This window comes from Anomaloglossus baeobatrachus, chromosome 3 (genome assembly GCF_048569485.1).
Source record: "Anomaloglossus baeobatrachus isolate aAnoBae1 chromosome 3, aAnoBae1.hap1, whole genome shotgun sequence".
NCBI lineage: Eukaryota > Metazoa > Chordata > Amphibia > Anura > Aromobatidae > Anomaloglossus > Anomaloglossus baeobatrachus.
This window is the reverse complement of record NC_134355.1, coordinates 594,696,578-594,719,777: the sequence shown is the minus strand read 5'-3', so window position 1 is coordinate 594,719,777 and position 23,200 is coordinate 594,696,578. Positions and strand designations below refer to the sequence as shown.

The 23,200-nt window shown below is 44.6% G+C and overlaps 1 protein-coding gene across 1 annotated transcript in view; it reads left to right on the top strand.

The window, feature by feature from the left end:
* Window positions 1–23,200, top strand: part of IL20RB (interleukin 20 receptor subunit beta) — a 145,156-nt gene that overhangs the window by 67,494 nt on the left and 54,462 nt on the right. Inside the window, exons 4-5 of the mRNA XM_075341025.1 lie at window positions 4,883–5,073; window positions 21,409–21,533. Of these exons, the coding sequence (XP_075197140.1) occupies window positions 4,883–5,073; window positions 21,409–21,533 (316 nt within the window). The remainder of the gene's footprint in view (window positions 1–4,882; window positions 5,074–21,408; window positions 21,534–23,200) is intronic.

The window sequence follows — 23,200 nt, the reverse complement described above, 5'->3', positions numbered from 1 at the left end:
AGCATTATACGGGATGTCATTTTTGCGAACCATTAAGAATGTACATCCTTTGTGTCATGATACATAGCCGACTGACGAATGAATGAAATCGGTCTCTAATCTTGTCTGACAGTTCAGGTCAATAACCTTTACCTCTCTACTCTGAACAAAAAATCAGGTTAGAAGACTTCAGAATAAGAGAAGTAAGGATTATAAACTCACTGATTACTTATTCTATGCCGTGAAAAAGAATTCATACCCCGTGAACGTCTCTACATTTTTTTTCATGTTACACCAACAAACTTAATTGTATGTTATTGGGATTTTCTGTGATATTCCAACACAAAGTAGCAAGTATTTGTGAAGTGTAAATGAAATGATACATGGATTTCTAAATATTTTAAAAGCATAAATCTGAAAATTGGGATGTGCATTTGTATTCAGCCCCCTGAGTCAATACTTTGTAGGACCACATTTTGCTGCAATTACTGCTGCATGTTTTATTTTGGGGAATATCTCTACCAGCTTTGCACATCTGGAGGCTAAGATTTTTGAAAAATAGCTGTAGTTCAGTGAGATTGGATGGAGACATCTGTGAATAGAAATTTTCAAGTCTTGTTACAGATTCTCAGTGAGATTTCATTCGGGACTAGCCATTTCCACACTTGCATATGGTTCAATCTAAACCATCCATTGTAACTGTGTACATATGTTTAGGGCTGTACAAAGCAGTTGCAGCCTCTATCTTATTTTCATCCAGGAGTGCCCTGTATTTAGCTCCATCCATCATCCCATCAACTCTGACCAGCTTCCCTGATCCTGCTGAAGAAAAGCCTCCCTACAGAATGATGTTGCCACTACCATGTTTCACAGTGGGGATGGTGTTTTCAGGGTGATGTTCAATGTTAGTTTTCCGTCCAACACATAGCGTTTTGCATTTAGCCCAAAAAGTTTTACTCTGTTCTCATCTCATCAGAGCACCTTTTTCCACATGCTTGCTGTGCTACCTTACATAGCATGTAAAAGAAGGTGCTCTGGTCAGATGACAACAAAGTAGAGCAGTAATTGTAATGAAAGGTGGTCCTACAAAGTACTTACTGGGGGACTGAATACAAATGCACATCAAGTGTAAGGATCCTCACTTTATGACAGTGGAACACATATGCACAAAGTTCTAATGAGTAATGACATATAGGAAGGTTTATTAAAGTTCATAACTAGAGATGAGTGAACTCGAGGTTCGTTGCTTGTAACGAATACAAACTTTAAAAACAAGAAACAGTTTGAGTTCGGAGTTTGGGTGCTTTTCATATGCAAACCACTCACACGAGCATCATTGTTCTCGGGTAGGCTCGGTGGGAGCTGCTTGCAGTGTTTGATCGGGTCACACTGGGGGTAACAACAGCATGATTCGATGTAGTGTGCATCCAAAAAAAAGGAAAAACTCTGCCCTCGGAAGTGATCCGTTTATGGCTGCCTGTATGAGGGCGGAGACCTGAACTGCCCAGTTAGTAACTTGCATCGGTGTTCAGGTCAAGTCTGGGTCCCAATCCAAACATCTGTGACGCCCTGGGCAAGCCAGGGGTCACAGGTCATGACACCACCACACCCTACACCCCGGATAGGTACACCAAAGCTACACAGAAATCCTTGTTGCTTTCCTCCAGGGGCTGATGTTCACACCAGGGGGTGGGCCAGGCGGTTGGCTCCGCCCACCGAGGAGTTCACAGTCCTGGAGGCGGGAAACCCAGGCAGATTAACTGGAGAGTTCCAAGTGAGAGGAAGGAGAAGGAGGACGGTGAGAGTAGTGACAGAGAAAGTGACAGTAGAGGAAGCCTGAAGTTGGTCCGGGTGTGTGCCCCGGACTGAGAACAGCAAGGTCAGCAGACGGCGGTGACTGTCTGCAGGAGAGGCTGCTTGGAGGTTGCCAAAAGGACCGTGGACGGGTGGTGGCCCGGCGGTACCGGAGCGGTATACGAAGAGAAGCCAGCACCATTGGCAGGGGCCTTTCGGATCCCGGCAAGGCTAGGAGTCGCCATGAATTTGCCAAATCCGTCAGTGAAGGGGACCTCTGGGTCTCCCAACAACCAAGTCCCGATTGAAGGCAACAGCCCAACCGTTAGAGAGAGACACCGCCACCGCCAAGGCACCAGTTTCTCAGGACCAGCGCCTGCGGGCAAAGAGGGGCTCCTCCGGCACAGATCCAAGCCGGGGAGCGGGTTACCGGTGGGAACCCATCGCTACCAACATTTCATTATGTGCAGGGACAGAGACCGTCACCGTCAACTACCGGAGAAAAGCAACAGCAGCCGTCCGTGGGAACCGTCTTTCCAGCCATGTGTTTTACCGAGAACTGTGTCACCGTCTCAGGCTGAGTGAGTACCACAGTGCCGTGAGGCACAGCGCTGCCCCCGCGTCCCTGCACTCCACCAAGCCCTGCACCGGCCCTGCCATCCAGCATCCCCCACCTCATCACTGGGCCCCGGGACAACCACCCCCTACCCACGGAGGGGAGAACTAACAACTTTGCTGCTCCCTGTCACCGCTCCCGGGATCCCCATACAGAGCAGCGGTGGTGTCCATACAATCACCACAACCGTGGGTGGCATCACGGACAATAAACTATCCCAAAAACCAAACCCCTTTCACTCACGGGCGAGGAGCGCCGCTCGAGTCCCCGGGATCCGGCCCATCGCTCAAGCCACCGAGCAGCAGCAGGCTGCAGCGGCAGCCGGACCCGAGCAGTGGGAGAGCGCTGCGTCCCCTCCTCTGCCCGCGACACTTCCATCTACACCCACTGAAATTCCACATGCCCACTCATCACTATTCATAGCTCCTCCGGCAAAAAGCAAAATAGACAGCCTTTCTTCGGCATAAAGTCAAGCAAAGGAAAAACAGTCCATATGGTAGAAGAGGTTTACCTGTTCAGTTACACAGCTGGCGTTCTCTCAGGTTCAGTCTGAGAATGAACCAGCATGAATGGGTCTTTCCATGCCTCACACTTTTCCTTACTCATTTGTGGTTTGCAACAAACTGATCCCCCAATAAATGGTCCTTTTTCCTGTCCACTTCCACAGACTGCTCAGCTCCCACGCTGACTCGTGCACTCTTCATTCAGGCATTATTCCTTTCATAGAGACTCCCTCTCTCTGAGCAGCGACACAGAAAGAGAACACATGTCTGGGTCCACTAGTGTGGGGAAATAAGGTATGCACATCAGTGACTATGTAAGGGGAATACATGTAATAGCAGAAACTGCTGTGTGAATACTGACATGAAAAATTCAATAGCTATATGTAAGAATGAAATATGAAAAATGGAACCTGCATTACTGCCATGAATATATGAATAAAGAGAAATTTAGCTACTGAATTGATCAATGCAATAGAGCCCCAACACTACGCCAAAGTATTTCTCTACGTTGGGGTTCCCAGCTTGTGTGTGTCCTCTCATGCAGTTAAAAAACTTACCGTGTATGGGAAGCTGAGACCCAGGCTATATATACGATGTGGATTGGCAATAGGTGTGTATGGGGAGGGTTCACAAACGAAAAACTACTAACAAATAAGAAATAACGTTTGGAACTCCATTCTATGTCTGAACTGGGTGCAAAAACCTAAAAAAACATCACTATGGGGAAACATGAAAAATTCAATAGCTATATGTAAGAATGAAATATGAAGGTTTTATTTTTCATATTTCATTCTTACATATAGCTATTGAATTTTTCATGTCAGTATTCACACAGCAGTTTCTGCTATTACATGTATTCCCCTTACATAGTCACTGGTGTGCATACCTTATTTCCCCATAGTGATGTTTTTTTAGGTTTTTGCACCCAGTTCAGACATAGAATGGAGTTCCAAACGTTATTTCTTATTTGTTAGTAGTTTTTCGTTTGTGAACCCTCCCCATACACACCTATTGCCAATCCACATCGTATATATAGCCTGGGTCTCAGCTTCCCATACACGGTAAGTTTTTTAACTGCATGAGAGGACACACACAAGCTAGGGACCCCAACGTAGAGAAATACTTTGGCGTAGTGTTGGGGCTCTATTGCATTGATCAATTCAGTAGCTAAATTTCTCTTTATTCATATATTCATGGCAGTAATGCAGGTTCCATTTTTCATATTTCATTCTTACATATAGCTATTGAATTTTTCATGTCAGTATTCACACAGCAGTTTCTGCTATTACATGTATTCCCCTTACATAGTCACTGGTGTGCATACCTTATTTCCCCATAGTGATGTTTTTTTAGGTTTTTGCACCCAGTTCAGACATAGAATGGAGTTCCAAACGTTATTTCTTATTGGTTCCACTAGTGGACACAGACTGGAGAGGGCCTCTGTGCAAGAATATATGGGCCCTTTGCAACTCAAGAACTCTTCATGATGCACAATTTCATCTCATTTTGAGGTGCAAGTGGGTCCCCTCCCCTCTCGGGTCCGTGTGTGGCAGCACAGGTTGCACCAATGTTATGTCCACCCTGGCCTGGTTTGCTATAAAAAACTGCAGGTACATTCTAATCAAGACCTGCAGAGCTAGAATTTAACCCTCGCCACCTCAACTTCCTACATCATGTATCGTTTCCTTTACACTTCACGAATACTTACTACTTGTGTATCACATGAAATGCCAATAAAATACATTTAAGTTTGTAGGTGCACGTACCCAAGTATATGCCAGATATATGTGTTTTATAGTTGTGTATAATAAAGGTTGACCGAAGTCATGTAACTTTAATCAACACATCCTGCCATTTAGTACTGGATGCAAGTTGGACTCGTTGTGTATTGTGAGTTAACCATGGCTTTTTTTTCCCAGCATAAAGTGAATAATTTACATCCTGGTGTGAACAAATGGATTTGTAATCTGTTCTGGTTTGGTTTTGTTAGGGAATATGAAAGTCGATATATGAAATTTTATTGGCATAAGACTGAAAACTGCCAGGAAATCTCTGCTAACTGGTGCAATGTGACTGCTGAGGTGTCTGCCAATGTCTTTTATAAATTTCGGGTTCGATCTGAATTAGGAAAACAGTTATCTGATTGGGCAGAACTTGAGCCACCATTCCACCGAAAGAAAAGTAAGTACTATTCCTACTAGTTAATAATTTCCTATGTATTATTTTATTTACATCTAAGTACCAGCAAATATGTTTTATAATGTGTAGAAAAGATTTACATTGTTATAGGTCACCTATATAGAATGCCGCACAGGTCCACTTAAGGTGCTAGTTTAAAGGTACCGTCACAATAAGCAACATCGCTAGCAACATCGCTGCTGAGGCACAACTTGCTAGCGATGTTGCTGTGTGTGACATCCAGCAACAACCTGGCCCCTGCTGTGAGGTCGTTGGTTGTTGCTGAATATCCTGGACCATTTTTTAGTTGTTGCTCTCCCGCTGTGAAGCACACATCGCTGTGTGTGACAGCGAAAGAGCAACAACTGAATGTGCAATGAGCAGGAGCCGGCTTCTGCGGACTCTGGTAACCAATGTAAATATCGGGTAACCAAGAAGCCCTTTCCTTGGTTACCCGATATTTACCTTCGTTACCAGCGTCCGCCGCTCTCACGCTGTCAGTGCCGGCTCCTGCTCTCTGCATACATAGCCAGACTACACATCGGGTAATTTACCCGATGTGTACTCTGGCTAGGAGTGCAGGGAGCCAGCGCTAAGCGGTGTGCGCTGGTAACCAAGGTAAATATCGGGTTGGTTACCCGATATTTACCTTAGTTACCAAGCGCAGCATCGCTTCCGTGCGTCGCTGCTGGCTGGGGGCTGGTCACTGGTTGCTGGGGAGATTTGCCTGTGTGACAGCTCACCAGCAACCTGTGTAGCGACGCTCCAGCGATCTCTGCCAGGTCAGGTCGCTGGTGGGATCGCTGGGGTATCGCTTAGTGTGACGGTACCTTTTAGTTTAGAAGGCCAAAATCTGGTGAACGGTTCCCTTTAAATGGGGTCTTGAAGTTGTGACAAACCCAGCCCCTGTGTATTTTAATGGAGCCAGGATCCTCTAGCAATATAAAGAGAGAGCAGTGTGATAAACAGCTCTTATCCATTCGCTAACGGATTTGACCGGTTTTACGGCGACTCCGAGGCCTGGTCGGGGTCCGTAGGCCTTGCCGAGTGGTGCTGGCTTCTCTTCGCTCCCCGGTCCGGTACTGGCGAGCCACCGCCCGTCCCCGGTCCTTACGGTTCACGTCAATCAGCCTCTCCTGCAGACGGTCACCACCACCTGGCAACCTTGCTGTATGTGCCCGGGCCACGCACCCGGACACCGTCAGTCTGCTCCGCTACCACTTCACTCCTCTCCACACTGCTCACTACTCTCCACTCCTTTCCACTACTCTCCACTGCTGACTTCCTTTTCCCGCCTCCAGGACTGTGAACTCCTCGGTGGGTGGGGCCAACCGCCTGGCTCCACCCCCTGGTGTGGACATCAGCCCCTGGAGGGAGGCAACAAGGATTTTTGTCTGACCTTGATGTGCCTAGCCGGGGTGTGGGGGTGTTGCAGTACCTGTGACGTCCTGGCTTGTCCAGGGTGCCACATTGTGATTTTTGAATAAAGAAGAAAGAAAAATTATTTTAAGAAATACTATGGTGCTGGATTTCCTTCATTTTTTTCCTAAAAGTGTTTTAAGTTTTTTTTTTTTGTGTCAGATGTTTCTATTGTTAAAGTACAATTATAAGTATTTTATACATTTTTAATGCCTTATTGACAAATAGATCAAGTTTATGCAAAGACCCAATATTTACATTCTTGACCCTTATTTTTCAAGACTTTTGCCCTTCGCCCTGACATGCTGAATTTCAGCTTCTGAGCCAAATCCTGACTGATGACAACCCATTCTTCCCTTATCAATTCTTAGATTTTATCACTAGGGATGATCGAATGCCTCAAATATTTGGGTTCGCGAATAACCGATGAATAAGTCGCCGCTATGCGAATATTCGATGCGTAATGTAAGTCTATGCGAAGCCAGAATAGTTCCGAATAGTTGTTATTCGGGTTTCCAATAGACTTACATTGCGCATCGAATATTCGCGAATAGTCGAATAGCGGCGACCTATTCGTCAAATATTCGCGAAGCCGAATATTTGAGGTATTCGATCATCCCTATTTATCACCATTTTGATGTTTCTTTGTCCACTCGCTTTTTGAGGATTAATTATAGATTCACAGTGAGATTGAAACCAGGGGAATTTGCTCACCATGTACCCAAAACTTTTATATTTTGTTCATAAGCCACCTAGTTATTATTTTGCCTTGTGAAAAATGGTCTCCATCATCAGCAAATTGCTCCGGAACGTTGGGAGCAGTTGGTCTAAGAAGATATTTAGATCTCATTCTTTATTCATGGTAGTGATCTTAAGTAAAATTGTGAGTGATCCCTGTCCATGGATCAACCCCCCCCCCACAGATAAATAGTCTCAGAAGGCTTTACAGTTGGCAGACACAAGACTAATGGTAACGCTCACTTCTTCTGTGGACAAACATTTCAGGTCTGTCATGAATAAAGAATGGTATCTAAACATTCTCCAAGAGCAACTTCTCCCAATGATGCAGGAGCAATTTGGTGATGATGATGCTTTTTCCAGCATGATGGAGATTATGTCATAAGGCGAACATGATAACTAAGTGGTTTGTTGAACATTGAAATTTGGGTTCATGACCAGGAAACGTCCTGATCTCAATCACATCAAACTTTGTTAAAAACAAAATTTTTGTCAGTGTCAATACTTTTCGCCTCGACTGTACACACTACAAGTATACAATGTGTAATACTCTAAGAATACAAACCTTCTGGATTACCAGCAGATACTGTTTCTAAAGACTCTCTTAAGAAAGTCCTAAATGTATGAAAGAATATTTGAAGATCTACCATGTGTAATGGTGGACATAACAGTGGTCACTCAGCTTTACTAAAAATGCATAAGTTCCTTGATCTCAGTATTTACTGGTGATATTTGAATTTTGGAAGACATACTTTCAAAACTGAAATGAACCCAAAAGTCATCTTCTGGCAGGTCATTAACATCAACTATTGACTTCCTACAATATAAAGTATCATGTCAATTATAATATCCTAGACAAAATTCAATTGTAGTCAGCGGAGCTTATTTATAATGTTGACTTCCAACAAATTCTTTGGTTGCTAAAGGGCTGAATGTGTCTAAGGAGTACTATAGCCAGTCTGTTCACAGATTTCTCTAATGTCACCTTTGGTGTACCTATGGCATGTCAGAAGACCATTTTTGGCTGGATTTCCTTTTACCATTCATGTCCTTATTCTTATAAAAAGGAACCTATCAGGTACAATATGCACCCAGAACCACGAGCAGTTCTGGGTACATATTGCTAATCCTTGCCTACCTGTCCATGTATCTAGAAGCATTTCTAAAAGTATTTCTAAAGATCCTTTGATATGCTAATGAGTGCAGTGACTAGTTGCAAGGGCGTTAGTTCCTGTGCTCATTCCGCCCTCTTATCATGTTAGCATGACCACAGGGGCATACTAACATGCTATTCAATGCCCATTTCCCAGCATCATCGGTGGTGACGTGTGTACCTGTGTCAGTTGTCACCACCTCTTAGAGGCTGGATTTAGGCTCAGTGTGCATGATCAGAAGTCACCGCACTTCGGTTATGCGCACTAGACCTCTCTGAAGCTGGGATGCGTAGACCCAGCTTCATAGTGCGCATGACTGGAAGTAACAGGAGTTCTGATTATGTGCACTGACACTAAACCTGGTGTCTGAGAGGTGGTGACAACAGACACAGGGACGTGCATCACCACCAATGATGCTAGGCAATGGGCATTGAATAGCATGCTAGCATGCCCCTGTGGGTGTATTAACATGCTAAGAGGGCGGAATGAGTGCAAGAACTAACATCCTTGCGACTAGTCCCTGCGCTCATTAGCATATCATAAAGGATATTTAGAAATACTTTTTCTAATGATCTGTTTATGTATGTTATTGGATGCTGGGACAGTTAGGCAGGGATTAGCAATATGCACCCAGAACTGCTCGTGGTTCTGGGTACATATTGCACCTGACAGGTTTCCTGTAATGTGCAGTGTCAGTGTTAACATATTTGACAATCATAATGTTTCTTGTGTGTTGTATTAATAGGAACCTATAACCCACTAACCAGTTCAAACTCAATATTACTTTACTGACTCCACCCAAACTCGCTCTGCTGCCCTTAGGGCAGCCGTGTATTTTGGATACTAGCATGCCAAATGATTCACTAACTTGGCACCAAACTATGAATTATGTATGTCTCACATATGGTAAAAATACAAAGAAGAGCTTGCAGACAGTATTCCAGTGGCCTACAGTTACTCAAGATGTAGCCTTTTTGGATTACTTGTCTAACTGTTTAATTGTTCCCGGTATGGCACTAAAGCTGACTATACCTTCTAGATTAATGTTGACCAAACGTATAATTTCGTTGGAATATCTGACTCGTGTGTAGAGAGGTCTTCTGACTCTGTCCCAACAGATAATGTTTAAGAGAAAACAAATTGAGCATGTTTCATTTCAACGCCCAGTCTTTTTGTCCTTAGGAAAGTTCAACCTCTGCCAGAATATTTTGTCCATCGTTCACTTCTGCATATTTAGAAAACACACAAACATGTATTCGCAAGAGTCAGCCACAGTGTTGTAACTTGAAGCTTTTGGAACCAATGCAAAATCTTCAACTAACACTGGTCTTTAGTAGTATTGATCTTCACATTTTGGCCAAAAAGACCTCCAGGGCCTGGATGTGATTGCAATCCCTGTGCCCTCTACAGGTCTGCCCCTAGTCAGCTTTATAAAGGGGGTCCCAGCTAGGCATAAGAGTAAATGGACCATGTAAAAACGAAGGGTCGGCATGATGTTTGAGAATGTTCATAAATAGCAAAAGTGAAGCGCTGTAACAGACAGTGGTTCCCCCGCCCTGGCAGACTCAACACAACGAGTGTTATAGAGGTGGGATGTTATAGAACAGCTGAGGCTTTATTGTGGCACTAAAAACAAATAGAAAAGTAGCCAAATAAATAAAAGGAGCTACAAAATACTAATTTAATTAGTAGATAGACTTTTTCCCTCCAGAAATCAATAGTCCATATTAAAATAAGGAACATTGAAATATATCACATCAGAGACATCTGTTTTTTTCTTCTCTTGGACTGACTTTTAATTTAATATTCTCAATTAAAATGTGCCTTCAGACCATTTATTATGATAGGAGATGACAGCTGGTGCTTTTAAGACTCCATGGAGAAAGGAGGAGGAGAAGCTAGAGGCAGACAAAGATATTCTGCTGCCAGTTCATCTGAAATTACTGTTACACTTTAAAGGGAATCTGTCAGTAAGGTCAATCCCCCCTAAACCACATACAAGGTCAATCTCAGTTTTGGACTGTAAATTCATTGATCTCTTTATATTTTCTATCTAATGCTGAATTTCCAAGTAATTGGCATATTAATTCATATGCAAATGAGACGTTAAGTGCTCTGAACATATTGCTCTTTCCAGTCTCTACCTGCCCACGTTGTTTCCCTGCCCAGATCCAGCCTTTTTAGCTGGTTGATTTAACGGTCTGATTTTTGCTTGAGCCATCAGTAAAGCGACAGAGGTTGTGTTTGGTAGGTAAACTAACTAGGGAGGAAATGGCTCTTTAATTGCTGTGTCACGCCCAAAGCACTTAACTCCTCATTTGCATATGAATTAAACTATGAAAGGCAGCAACAGATAGAAGTCATAAAGGTGTTGCTGGATTAACATTTCAATGACCTGATGCCCATATCTGCAGTGTAGTGTGTGTGTGTGTGTGTGTGTGTTTGGGGGGGCGGGGGGGGGTTGGGTTTGGTGATCTTACTGGCAGATTCCTTTTTAAAAACAAAAATCACAAACTAGTGCAAGGCATATACGTGCGGTTATAACAATGGAATAATCTATGACTTGTTCCATACCTTCCTCCATCCACGTAGGTATATAAAAAGGCACATTCAGTACTTTTAAGCATCTGGTGATCCTGTAAAGGACCAAGCAATAAAACAAAACAAGCATTAATATCCCTCGGATAGTCAAATACTGCTTGTATATGGTACAAAGAAGTCTATAGACCATAAATTATATAAGCAAAATTTTGTGCAAGGCAAAATGGGAGTAAGGCGTGCTTTGCACACTACGACATCGCAGGTGCGATGTCGGTGGGGTCAAATTGAAAATGACATACGTCCGGCATCGCATGCGACATCGTAGTGTGTAAAGGCTCGATGATACGATTAACGAGTGCAAAAGCGTCGTAATCGTATCATCGGTGCAGCGCCCGCGTAATCCATAATTACGCTGACGCGACGGTCCCATGTTGTTCCTCGCTCCTGCGGCAGCACACATCGCTGTGTGTGAAGTCGCAGGAGAGAGGAACATCTCCTACCGGCGTCACCGCGGCTTCCGTAGAATATGCGGAAGGAAGGAGGTGGGCGGGATATTTACATCCCACTCATCTCCGCCCCCCCCCGCTCCGATTAGCCGCCTGCCGTGTGACATCGCAGTGATGCCGCACGACCCGCCCCCTTAACAAGGAGGCGGGTCGCCGGCCAGAGCGACGGTCGCAGGGCAGGTGAGTGCATGTGAAGCTGGCGTAGCGATAATTTTCGCTACGCCAGCTATCACAATATATCGTACCTGCGACGGGGGCGGGGACTATCGCGTGCGACATCGCAGCATCGGCTTGCGATGTCGCAACGTGCAAAGCTCGCCTAAGGTGGGAGGCACAACCACTACACTGTCCATGACTTTTTCAGGAATCAGGTGAAGTAGCTCATTCACTTGTATGGGTGATAAATGAGCAGCTTCACTGAGGTTCCCTCATGAATAAAAGCTGGTCACCAGAACTAGCAATTAGTCCAGGTGATGATCCCTAAAAGGCACTAAACATTTACATAATTCTATCAGTATTATGTAATATTAGAATGATGTAAGCCAATATGATTTTCAACTATGTAACTACTTGGACAACCCCTTGTCAATCAGCATGCTTACCCCGTTAAAATAACAACACTTCTACTCACCTCCGGTGCTGGCGGAAATCCAGAGGTGTTGGTACTCCCTTTCCAGGGACTCACGTAACCATGTTAGGTCATGTGAGCCCTGTACACCAATCAGTGCCAGCCTCCCTCTTCCCACCTTTGGATTAATCAACCGTAAAGGGGCTGTTGGGGCTGTGGCTACTGCTCACTTCCTACTGAAGCTTGATTTGTCTGCAGGCGGGGAGAGGAAAGCCAGCGCTGATTGGTTGCAGGGCTCGCATGACCTAGTAAGGTCATGTGAGCCCCCAAAAAGGGCGTACTAACACCGCTGGATCAGTGCCGGCACCGGAGGTGAGTGTAAGCATTGTTATTTTAACGGGGGCAAAGATGGTGAATGAGAAGGGGTTGTCCAAGTAGTCAACAACCCCTTTTAATGTTTAGATAGTTCTCAGTATTCAATGTAATATAAAAAATAAAATCCATAGGAACGATAAAGGTTGAATGGTTTGTCCATGGTAATAAAACCTGGCTATTTTTTTCTTGAAACAGTGCCACAAGTGTCCATGGGTTGTGTCTGGTATCACAGTTCAGTTCCGGAGAAGTCTGAGCTTCAAGTAGTTAATGCCTTTAAGGGAAGAATTGCTTTTTGGTGGGTTTTTTTTTGTTGTTTAGCGTTTGAATGTTTTTGTGTGTAATCTATAGTTTTTAAGTATTTTTTTTCCCCAAAGTGTGCAAGTTAAGAGAAGCTTTTCCTACATCTTTCATGGGAGAATAATTCACAGCTTTATTTTTACCATCAATGACTAATACTATGGTAGTCAGATGACTTTATGCTGATTACTCGGACATTTAACAACTCCATAATTAGCAGCTCTCAATAAAGTGACTGGATTAAGATGATAGAATTACTCACAGATGTTACACAAGAAGAAACTTTCCACAGTAGAAGGGAGGAAGCTGGTGAGTGAGTGGTAAATAAAAAGCATATTTGAAAGGGTTTTCCCATAAAAAAATGTTCACTTTAACTCCTTCAAGGACTTTAGATGTACTGGTACATCCAAAGTTGTGTCCCTGCCTTTGATGCAGGCTTGTACACCGAGCCTGCATCTTTGGCCGGAGTCACACTTGTGAGTGCCTTGCAAGTATCCCGCGCGAGTCTCACATCGCATCACCTGGCATGGCCGCACACTCTCCTGATAGGAGCGGGTTGGTTGCATGTATCTCTATGCAGCTGAGACGCTCCTGTCCGGAGAGTGTCAGGCTGTGCCAGGTGATGCCAATGCAAAACTCACGTGAGTTACACGCAAGGCACTCGCAAGTGTGACTTTGGCCTTCCTCGCACATGTCGGCTGATCTAGTCTGCCAACATGTACCTCTAACAGCCACAGGTGGCTCGGACATCTTCCTGTGGCTGTTAACCAATTAAATCCTGCTTTCTATCTCTGACAGCGAGGTCCGCCCCACTTAACACTCTCTGGTGGGGAGGACCTGATTTCTCTCACCCATTGGCGCTACCGTGATGTCATCAAAGGACCCTGATGGGGTTGTCATGGCAGTCAGGGGTCGGCTGATGACCCCTGTGTTTGTCATGGTAAACTTCCTGTGAACACTGGCTGTGAGCGACATTCATAGGAAGTTATCATTTCAGTGGTTCTGATTCCGATGTATTACTCTGTATAACACAAGCAATCAGATGATTGCAGCTTCAAGTCCCCTAAAGGGATTAATAATTACAATGAAAAGTGTGAAAAAAAAGTTTTTAAAATATGAAAGAAATAAAAAAAAACCACAAGTTCAAATCACCCTCTTTTGCCCTACTGAAAATAAAGCCATAAAAAAACCCCAAAACACAGATTTGGTTTTCAGAAATGTCCGATCTATCAAAATCTAAAATAAATGAATATGATCAGTAAACAGTGTAATGAAAAAAAAATGCCAGAATTACTGTTTTTATTGGCAGCGGCAACATAAAAATAAGATGCAATAAGATGCAATCAAAACATCGCATCTACCCCAATAAGGTATCAGTGAAAATGTCAGCTCAGGGGTCAAAAAATGAGTAATCACTTAGCCCCAGACCATGAAAAATGAAAACCTTCCGGGTCTCAAAAAATGGAGCCAAAGCATAGTGATCATCGATTTAAAGCTGAGAAAGAAGGCTCTTTCTAAATACCTACTTTTTCCAATTCAGCCTGTGAGTGGCACTATTGCTGTCCGCTCAGTTCCTATCATAACCTGGGCTGCTGTCACCTCTGATCGATGATGTCACGTCAACTTCCGGATTTGGAAGTTGACCCAACATCACTGAGGCAGGATCCAATCTCACTGAGTGACGTGTGCTTGCAGCTCTCTGTTAAGGAGTGAAGGTGAGCGCGCGAGATGCTGGACTGTGACTAGCAATGAAACTCCAGCCACAGCCCAGTCACTCAGGGAGATTGTGTCCTGCCTTGGTGATGCTGGGTCAACTTCCAATTATGGAAGTTGATGTGACCTCACCGGACATCAGGGACTGCTGCAGTGGGGGTCATGTGATGGGGATGAGCAGACAGCGATAGTGCCACTCACTGGCAGGTCATGGCTGTTATTTTTACACCGGGAAGGACCAAATAACCATGGACCTTCCCAGCCTGATAACCAGCAAAGGTAAAGCTTTACAGCTGCAGGCTGGTATTATCAAAAATAGGGGGGACCCTCATGTTGTTTTTTTAATTTATTTATATATTTAATCATAAAAGCTGTCAGGCTTTACAGGGTGCAATTTTATTATGTCGTAGGGTTGGTCAATTATATGTCTCTTTGAGGGATGATCGAAAACTTCGATTATTCGGCTTCACGAATATTTTCCGAATACCACTATTCTCGAATATTCGATGCGCAATGTAAATCTATGGGAAACCCGAATAACAACTATTCGGTACTATTCGGGCTTCCCATAGACTAACATTGCGCATCGAATAGTCGAATAGCGGCGAGGTATTCGGAAAATATTCGAAAAGCCGAATATTTGCCGTATTCGATCATCCCTAGTCTCTATATCTGTTTAAATGTCTGTCTATATGTCTCCTTGTCTGTCTTTCTGTCTATATCTATCTATTATCTATTTTTCTAACTCTATTATCTATCTCTATAGCATTCATAGGTGTCCAAAAACGTTATAAAAAGACAGGTGAAAAATTCATGTAAAAATTTATCGAAAACATAGCAAAAGGGGCATTTTTGCAGCTGCGTTTTTCCTGTCAAGAGATACAGGAATGGTGCAGAAATCTAAAATATTCAATGTGTGCACATATTCTTATAATCTAGTTTCTGTTCCTTGCACTTTACAGAAACTGTCCTTACTAAACTCTCTAATGAGCCACTAACAATTAAATTTAATGACCACTACTCTTTTGATGCCTCATGATCTCTCTACAGTGTTTAACACAATGGGTCTCATTATGCTCACTATTATCCTTAAAGTGTCTGATATACAGTGGAACCTCGCTTAACGAGTAACCCAGTTAGCGAGTATTTCGCCTAACGAGCAAGGCTTTCTGTAAATTTGAAACTTGGTTTACGAGAAAGCCTTGCTGTACGAGCAAAATACTCTCTGCACACACTTCCGGTTCCGTACATCCACCGCGCTCTAACCCGCTCTTCCAGTCCACACAAACACACAAGCACACACAAACACACACAAACAAACACGCACGCACGCACACACACATATTATGCTCACGTTACCTTCCATTCCCTCGCCGGCTTCCTGGAACTGGCATGTATCGGGTAACCAAGGCGACCGATGCCGGACCTTCAGCTCCCAGCGCGCTGACATCAAAGGCAGGAGCCGCTTGCCTCTGATTGGCCAGCGCGCTGCCTTTGAGTAGCGGTTGACAGGGGAAGGTCTTCCCTCCACAGGATGTGTATCCGGTAACCATCACGATGAGGGAGGAACTTCCCCTGTCAGACGCTACTCAAAGGCAGCGCGCTGGCCAATCAGAGGCAAGCGGCTCCTGCCTTTGACATCAGCACGCTGAGTGCGGAAGGTCCGGTATCGGTCGCCTTGGTTACCCGATACACATCTTGTACGGGCGAACTGCAAGTTCCAGGAGACCGGCGAGGGAACGGAAGGTAAGGTGAGCATAATCTGTGTTTGTGCGTGTGTGTTTGTGCGTGTTTTGTACGTGTGTGGAATGGCACAATAGGGCACCAGGATGGGACATTTAACAAGTTGTGGAACAAATTGTTTGTATTGCAATGATTTCCTATGGAAAATCTTGCTTTGCTGAACGAGTAACTTAGTTAACAAGCACACTCCCAGAACGGATTGTTCTCGTTAACCAAGGTTCCACTGGGCAGCATGTAACATTTCCAAAATCAGACTTTTTCTTACTTGAAATTACAAAAACTCTTTCTATCACTCTGATACATTGTTGTTTAAACTACTTCAACTCTTTAGTACCGGTAATCTGTCTCCCTCTCACAAAACTCTCCATTCTTTAATTTTTCCTGAATGCAGCAACTAGACTCATATTTCTGTCCAGCCAGTACACCGATGCCTCCACTCAGTGACAGTCATTGCACTGGTTGCCCATCTACTACACAATACAAATAAACATACCACTCAACTCACAAAGCTCTTTACACTTCTGCAACACTCTCTACATCTCTTCACTCATCCCTGTCCTCTCCATCCTGTCTGATATGGTTTGTACATATACCTTTTGAATAGTAAATTACTGCAAAATATGTAGGCGCTATGAAAATAAAATTATAATTATTATCATATATCCTTTATTATTGACTTTTATCCTCTCTTGTTTGGTTGTATCCAGTCCTAACATCTCTGCAGAGAAATAGAATGGTGTTATCTGATGGGTTTGTTGGGGTAAAGATATTATCAATGTTGTGTTGGTTGATCCACAGGTGCCACCAGTATGCTGTAGATAATAAGAATGTCAGATAAACATAATGACAGATTTTTTCCATGTTTGTACATTTAAAATATGACACTGCAGTTTCTACAGAGCATGTAAGGTAATACGACACAAGTAATTTAAGACAAGTGTCTAGGTGGACTTGTTATTTTGGAGAATGCCACCGGGCCCCGGGACCCACAAACCCCCTACCCACGGAGGGGTCAACACCTAGCTGCGACCCACCACCGATCCCGGACGAGCCCCTGCACCCTCACCGCAGCGGTGGTGCCCATCACCTCACCACGACCCGTGGGTGGCGTCACGAACTGTTACCGGTCACCGCGGCTCCGGCCGTGAAACCGATCCACCCCAAACCAAACAACCAACCCCTCCCCTTTCAAGAGCGACGTGGCCTCCAGTCCTCTGCATCCTGTATAAAATATTCTATGCAAAAGAATAAATAAATATATGAGGTATTGGTAGGTAATATGGCCATAGTACAGAAAGCCTACAATCCACGTCACGGATCCTCATTTTTGTGGGTCCCTACACTAATATATCATATATATCCGGAGGCGCTCGAGCCACCGACAACCCGAGCCCGGATCCGAGCGGCTCGGCGGAGAGCAGCCGAGCCCCCAGGGCGGTACAGATCCATAGCTTCAACCTGCATGAGGCGGTCACATGTTCACTCCAGTGCCATTTTCTACTGCTTTTCACAGCGTAGAGCGTTCTGGTGATTTTCTTGTGCTTGTACACTTCATATCAGTCTTTTCTGTCATTATAATGGTAGAAAGACACATAATGTCCCACTCTCCTGCATTTTGTAATTTTGCACCCTTTGGTGCCTTTCATGTGGCACTAAGGGGTGCTTAGCCTTGTATTTAGCCAAAAAAAATGAAAAAAAATGACGTGGGGTTCCCCCTATTTTTGTAGCCAGCTAGGGTAAAGCAGACGGCTGCAGCCTGCAGACCACAGCTAGCAGCTTCATCTTGGCTGGTAATCCAAAACTGAGGGCACCTCACGCTGTTTTTTTTAATTAAATAAATAATTAAAAAAAAAAAAAAACACGTAGGGGTCCCCCCAAAATTGGATCACCAGCCAAGGTAAAGCAGACAGCTGGGGTCTGATATTCTCAGACTAGGGAGGTCCATGGTTATTGGACTCTCCCAAGCCTAAAAATAGCAGGCTGAAGCCGCCCCAGAAGTGGCGCATCCATTAGATGCGCCAATCCTGGTGCTTCACCCCAGCTCATCCCGTGCCCTGGTGCGGTGGCAAACGGGGTAATATATGGGGTTAATACCAGATGTGTAATGTCACCTGGCATCAAGCCCTGGGGTTAGTGATGTCACACGTCTATCAGATATCCGACATCACCAACCCAATCAGTAATAAAAAAAAATAGACGACAAACGCATTTTTATTTGGAAAAACACTGCCCAACATATTGCCTCTTTCACCAATTTATTAGAAAGAAAAACAAATCCAGGTCTGCTGTAATCCAAGGGGTTCCCATGACGATCCATACCATAGTCACTGTCCCAGTCAATGAAGAGCAGGATGTTCCCCATTGGCTGGGAGAGCAATGCAGTGACCTGAGCTAACATCAATGGGTCAGCCCAGGTCACTGCAGGGGATGACAAGTGCTGCTGTCAGCGAGGTACATTACCTGCGCTGATCTCCTGCACTGCTGACCGCACCTGTCACTGAGTTCAATGACCTTCACAGCCAAGTATCGCGAGCGGCCCGTGACGTCACCACTAGTCAGTCTCGGGTCGGAAGCGAGAGAAGGTGATGTGACGAGCGGCGGCCATGGAGGACAGTGACAGCGCTGAGGTCGGGATGGCGGGACTTCATCACCGCAGGTAAGCCGAGCGGGGCCATGTGTGCGGAGTGCAAGGTGGGCGGAGCCTAGTGGGGTAATCTGTGCAGAGTGCCAGGTGGGCGGAGCCTAGCGGGGTAATGTGCGCAGAGCGCCAGGTGGGTGGAGCCTAGTGGGGTAATGTGTGCAGAGTGCCAGGTGGGCGGAGCCTAGCGGGGCCATGTGTGCCAAGTGTGAGGTGGGCGGAGCCTAGCGGGGTAATGTGTGCAGAGTTCCAGGTGGGCAGAGCCTAGCGGGACCGTGTGTGCAGAGTGTCAGGTGGGCGGAGCCTAGCGGGACCATGTGTGCTGGCGGCGGAGTACAAAGTGGGCGGAGCCTAGCGGGGCCATGTGGCGCTGAGGACGTCAGTGTTGTGGACTGCATGGCTGGGGACAGGTGAGTGTGAGTGTGTGTGTGTGTACATGCCGCGTGCAGGAGGCGGCGGAGCGAGCTGAGCGGGGAAGTGATGTCTGCTCCCTGCACACATAACTAGGATAAATATCGGGTTACTAACCAAAGCACTTTGCTTGGCTACCCGATGTTTATCTTGGTTACCAGCTTACCGCAGGCTGCCAGCGATGGCTCCCTGCACACTGTAGCTGTAAAAAGCCCTGCTTTTGCTGATAGAACCGTTCTTGAACGTAACTCGAACTGTCGAGCTTTTAGCAAAAAGCTCGAGTTCTAGTTCGATCTAGAACAGCCCCCAAAATCACTCGAACCGCGAACTGGAGAACCGCGAACCGCGCTCAACTCTACTAAAGATCCTTTTATGCTACTAGATGCAGAGACGGTTAGGCAGGGATTAGCAATTTACACCCAGAACTGCTCGGTGAATATTGGACCTGACAGGTTCACTTTAACACTTTAATACTTTGAATTTTTATACTATACTTGATGTAATCTGTAGAGTGAGTTCAGACGTGGCTGAAATGTTAGAATTTCCACAACTGTTTACACATGTGGATGAGTTTTCCAAAGCTTCATACACAGGAAGCAGAAAAAAAATTGCACACATTTCATAGCACGCTACAGATTTTTTGAGAAGTTTTATAGAGCAGAGGGTGAAATCCAGTGCAAAGGGTTAATGTAAATTCATTAAAGGGAATCTGTTGCAGGTTTTTGCTAATTCATCTGCCTGAATTCAATCATGTATCACTTAGGCTGGTTTCACACTACGTCTTTTTAACATCCGCTGAAAACGTTTTTTTAGCGGATGTACGGATCCTGCTTTTATAGCAAATAACGTATGCAAACGCATATGTTATTTTGCAGGATCCTGCACTGGATGTTTAGGGGCGGGCATTGGAGTCATGTGATCGGGAGTGAGGGGAACTAGACTGCGAGGAGGCTTCTGATAGCTGCAGACGCTGGTAACCAAGGTAAACATCGGATTTGGATACCCGATATTTATGTTGGTTACGAGTGTGTGCAGCTGCTAGGAGCAGGGCTGCCTGCACACGTAACCAACGTAAATATGGTTACGCGATATTTACCTTGGTTCCGAGTGTCCGCAGCTGTCAGGTGGGGGGGGGGGGAAGAGAGAGAGAGAGAGAGAGAGAGAGAGAGACTGACTGACTGACTGACTGACTGACTGACTGACTGACTGGTTCCGGCCATGCAAAGTACTTTCTGGGCATGCTCAGTCCAAAAGCAGGATCCTGTCTATGAGCATGCAGCGTTCACCTGCGTTTGCGTGCGTTATAGTCAGGATCCAGCAATTTGCAGTACTTGGACGGAGCTCAAAAACGCTACATGTTGCGTTTTTGAAACATGTTAAAATAACGCAAAAGAACGGATCCTGCGTCGAACGGACGCAAACGCATGCGAACGCAGGTGGACGCGAGTCCATTGAAAATGCATTGAAGTAAAAACGGATTTGCACAGGATCCGTACTTCCGTTAAAAAAACGTTTTCAACGGATGTTAAAAAGACGTAGTGTGAAATCATAACATTTTGCACAGACATCTCAATTGACTCAGGGAATGTCATATACTATATTGTAAGGAGAAAATTTAACCCCACGCTTTACAATTATTCGCCAAAAAATCTGCTTACATGAAAGTCACTGTAGCTTGGAGTTACAGGTCATTAATAGGTGCCGTGATTGGTTGCTATAGGCAACGAAGGACATTCTTAGTATAGGAGGCTTATGTGTGAGGTAATATGATTTCTGTGGTGAGACAGAGAGAGAGACAGACAGACAGACAAAGAGAGACAGACAGACAGAGAGAGGAAGACAGGGAATGAGACAGGGAGAGAGACAGAGGCAGACAGACAGAGACAGACAAATAGAGAGAGACAGACAGACATAGACAGACTGAGAGAGACAGACAGAGACTGATAGAGAGACAAACAGATCGAGACATAGAGACAGATAGAGACCAGATACAGAGACAGACAGACAGAGACAGACGACAGAGCCAGACAGACAAAGACAGAGAGAGCGAGAGAGACAGTGATAGACCGACAGACAGGGAGAGAGTGAGAGTGGGAAAGTGACAGTTACTATCTTGGGCAACGCCGGGTACTACAGCTAGTGCAATATAATATTCAATTAAAACATAGTCCGATCTGATTGAACTTATATTTTTTTAATGTAACAAAGTCATTATTATAATTTTTCTCTTTCCAGCTCTCCTAAATCCCCCAAAGGTGGACCTCCAAGTCAGTGAACTTAACCTGGTAGCCTACATTGAAGACAATAGACCAAATTTTCAGTTTATCATCTTTTATTGGCAAAAAGGGAGAGAGGATAATGTAAGTATACATGGACTAATGAAAGCATTTTAATTGAGCTGGACTGCCGGACAAAAGCACGCAGGATTTGGCGATATAGGTGCAAAAAAAGAGAACAGAAGTGTGTAATGAGACTAGGATCAACAAATAAATATGCTTTTATTAAAAATTCATAAGGACAAGACAAATATCAAATAGTTAAAAACAATTAAAAAGCCAAAGGCTATGGATGACAACAAAGACAGGTGTGCAAGTAATAAGGATACACCAAACCTCATCGGCCTAATAGACAGCAACTCATAAAAGGGGTTCCTGCAATATCTAACTATATAATGGTACCTAATTGACTGAAGTAGAAAATAAGTATGAGCTTAGGAAATAGAAAAAATACACATGAAAAATCAATCTCAATTGATAGAAATAACCATGAGATGAGAAAGAGAAAGAACTACTGATCTGCTAAACAGAAAACCTATATCAATAGCATACTGTGGCCAACAGTGGGGCGCATGGACAAATCCAAACCCAAGAGCTCAAATGGATATTTGCAAAAAAAAGCTTAGAACCCAAGTATCCCAATAAAATGCTCCTATAATTGCAGACATGGGAGTCCTGAAGGGTACTGGGAAAAGTTGAGGCTGAATGAATCAGATGAGGAAAAAAAATTAACCCATTAACCCCACGCGTATCGCCACCTGTGACGTGGGTTCCTCACGGGTAGGTAGGGAGTGTGAAATAAGCCAGAATGTCTTAAATATTAATCTGTATAATCAATCAAAATGTAATCATTTACCAGGTGTAGATAGTAAAGTAAGTTGCCTGTGTTATAATCCCAGAAGTAGAGCATGCAGGCACATATTATTATAGCCTTGCACCACCGTCTGGCATGAGCGTCCTGGAGTGATAATTGCGCAAGCGCAGGCATAGGTTAAAGTTCAGAGTCACGCATGCACAGATGTAATGACAAAGCACATGGCAAAGCATGAATGTGGCTGCTCTAGCCAAACACTGCTCCATTCATCAAACAAAGTAGCCTGCACAGGCACAGATGGTGTAAATAAATTGGTGACATGGCTAGTCCTGAGCCGCACTGCGCATGTGCAGGTACTGCTTGGCAACTATATCAACAGGGCTAACCCTGGGGTCCTACTGTGCTAGCACATAAACTGCCCTATATGAAAAAAGAATAAAATAACCTATATAGTGTCAATGAGACAAAGCAAGTAAAGATCAAAACTTATTGTTAAACACCAGGTGAATGCATTAGTTTTGAAAAAAAGATGTATGTAGATACACAAAAATGTTATAAATGCAATTATTGCTCTAGGGAAGATACACCCACACATACAAATCAAGTTTCAATGGTGAGTATAATAAATATGAACGTCATATTGTGCACGTGTTTCAGACGAGTCCCGTCCCAGAAGCGGTCGAATCGCTCGGATCCGGGTGTCACTACTCGTGGCTCGAGGGTCCCCGGACTCGGGGTCACACTGAAACGTGATGGGGGGTTATTTATAGGGGAGTTAGTTTGTGACGCCACCCGTGGTGTGCGGTAATAGGGATTACCGCCGCTGCCGTTGGGAGTACCCGGGGTGATGGAGTGGGGCAGCCAGATGACTTTACCCTCCACGGGTAGGGAAAGGCCCTGGGACCCTGGATGGTGGCATGTATTGCAGGGGGAGTGC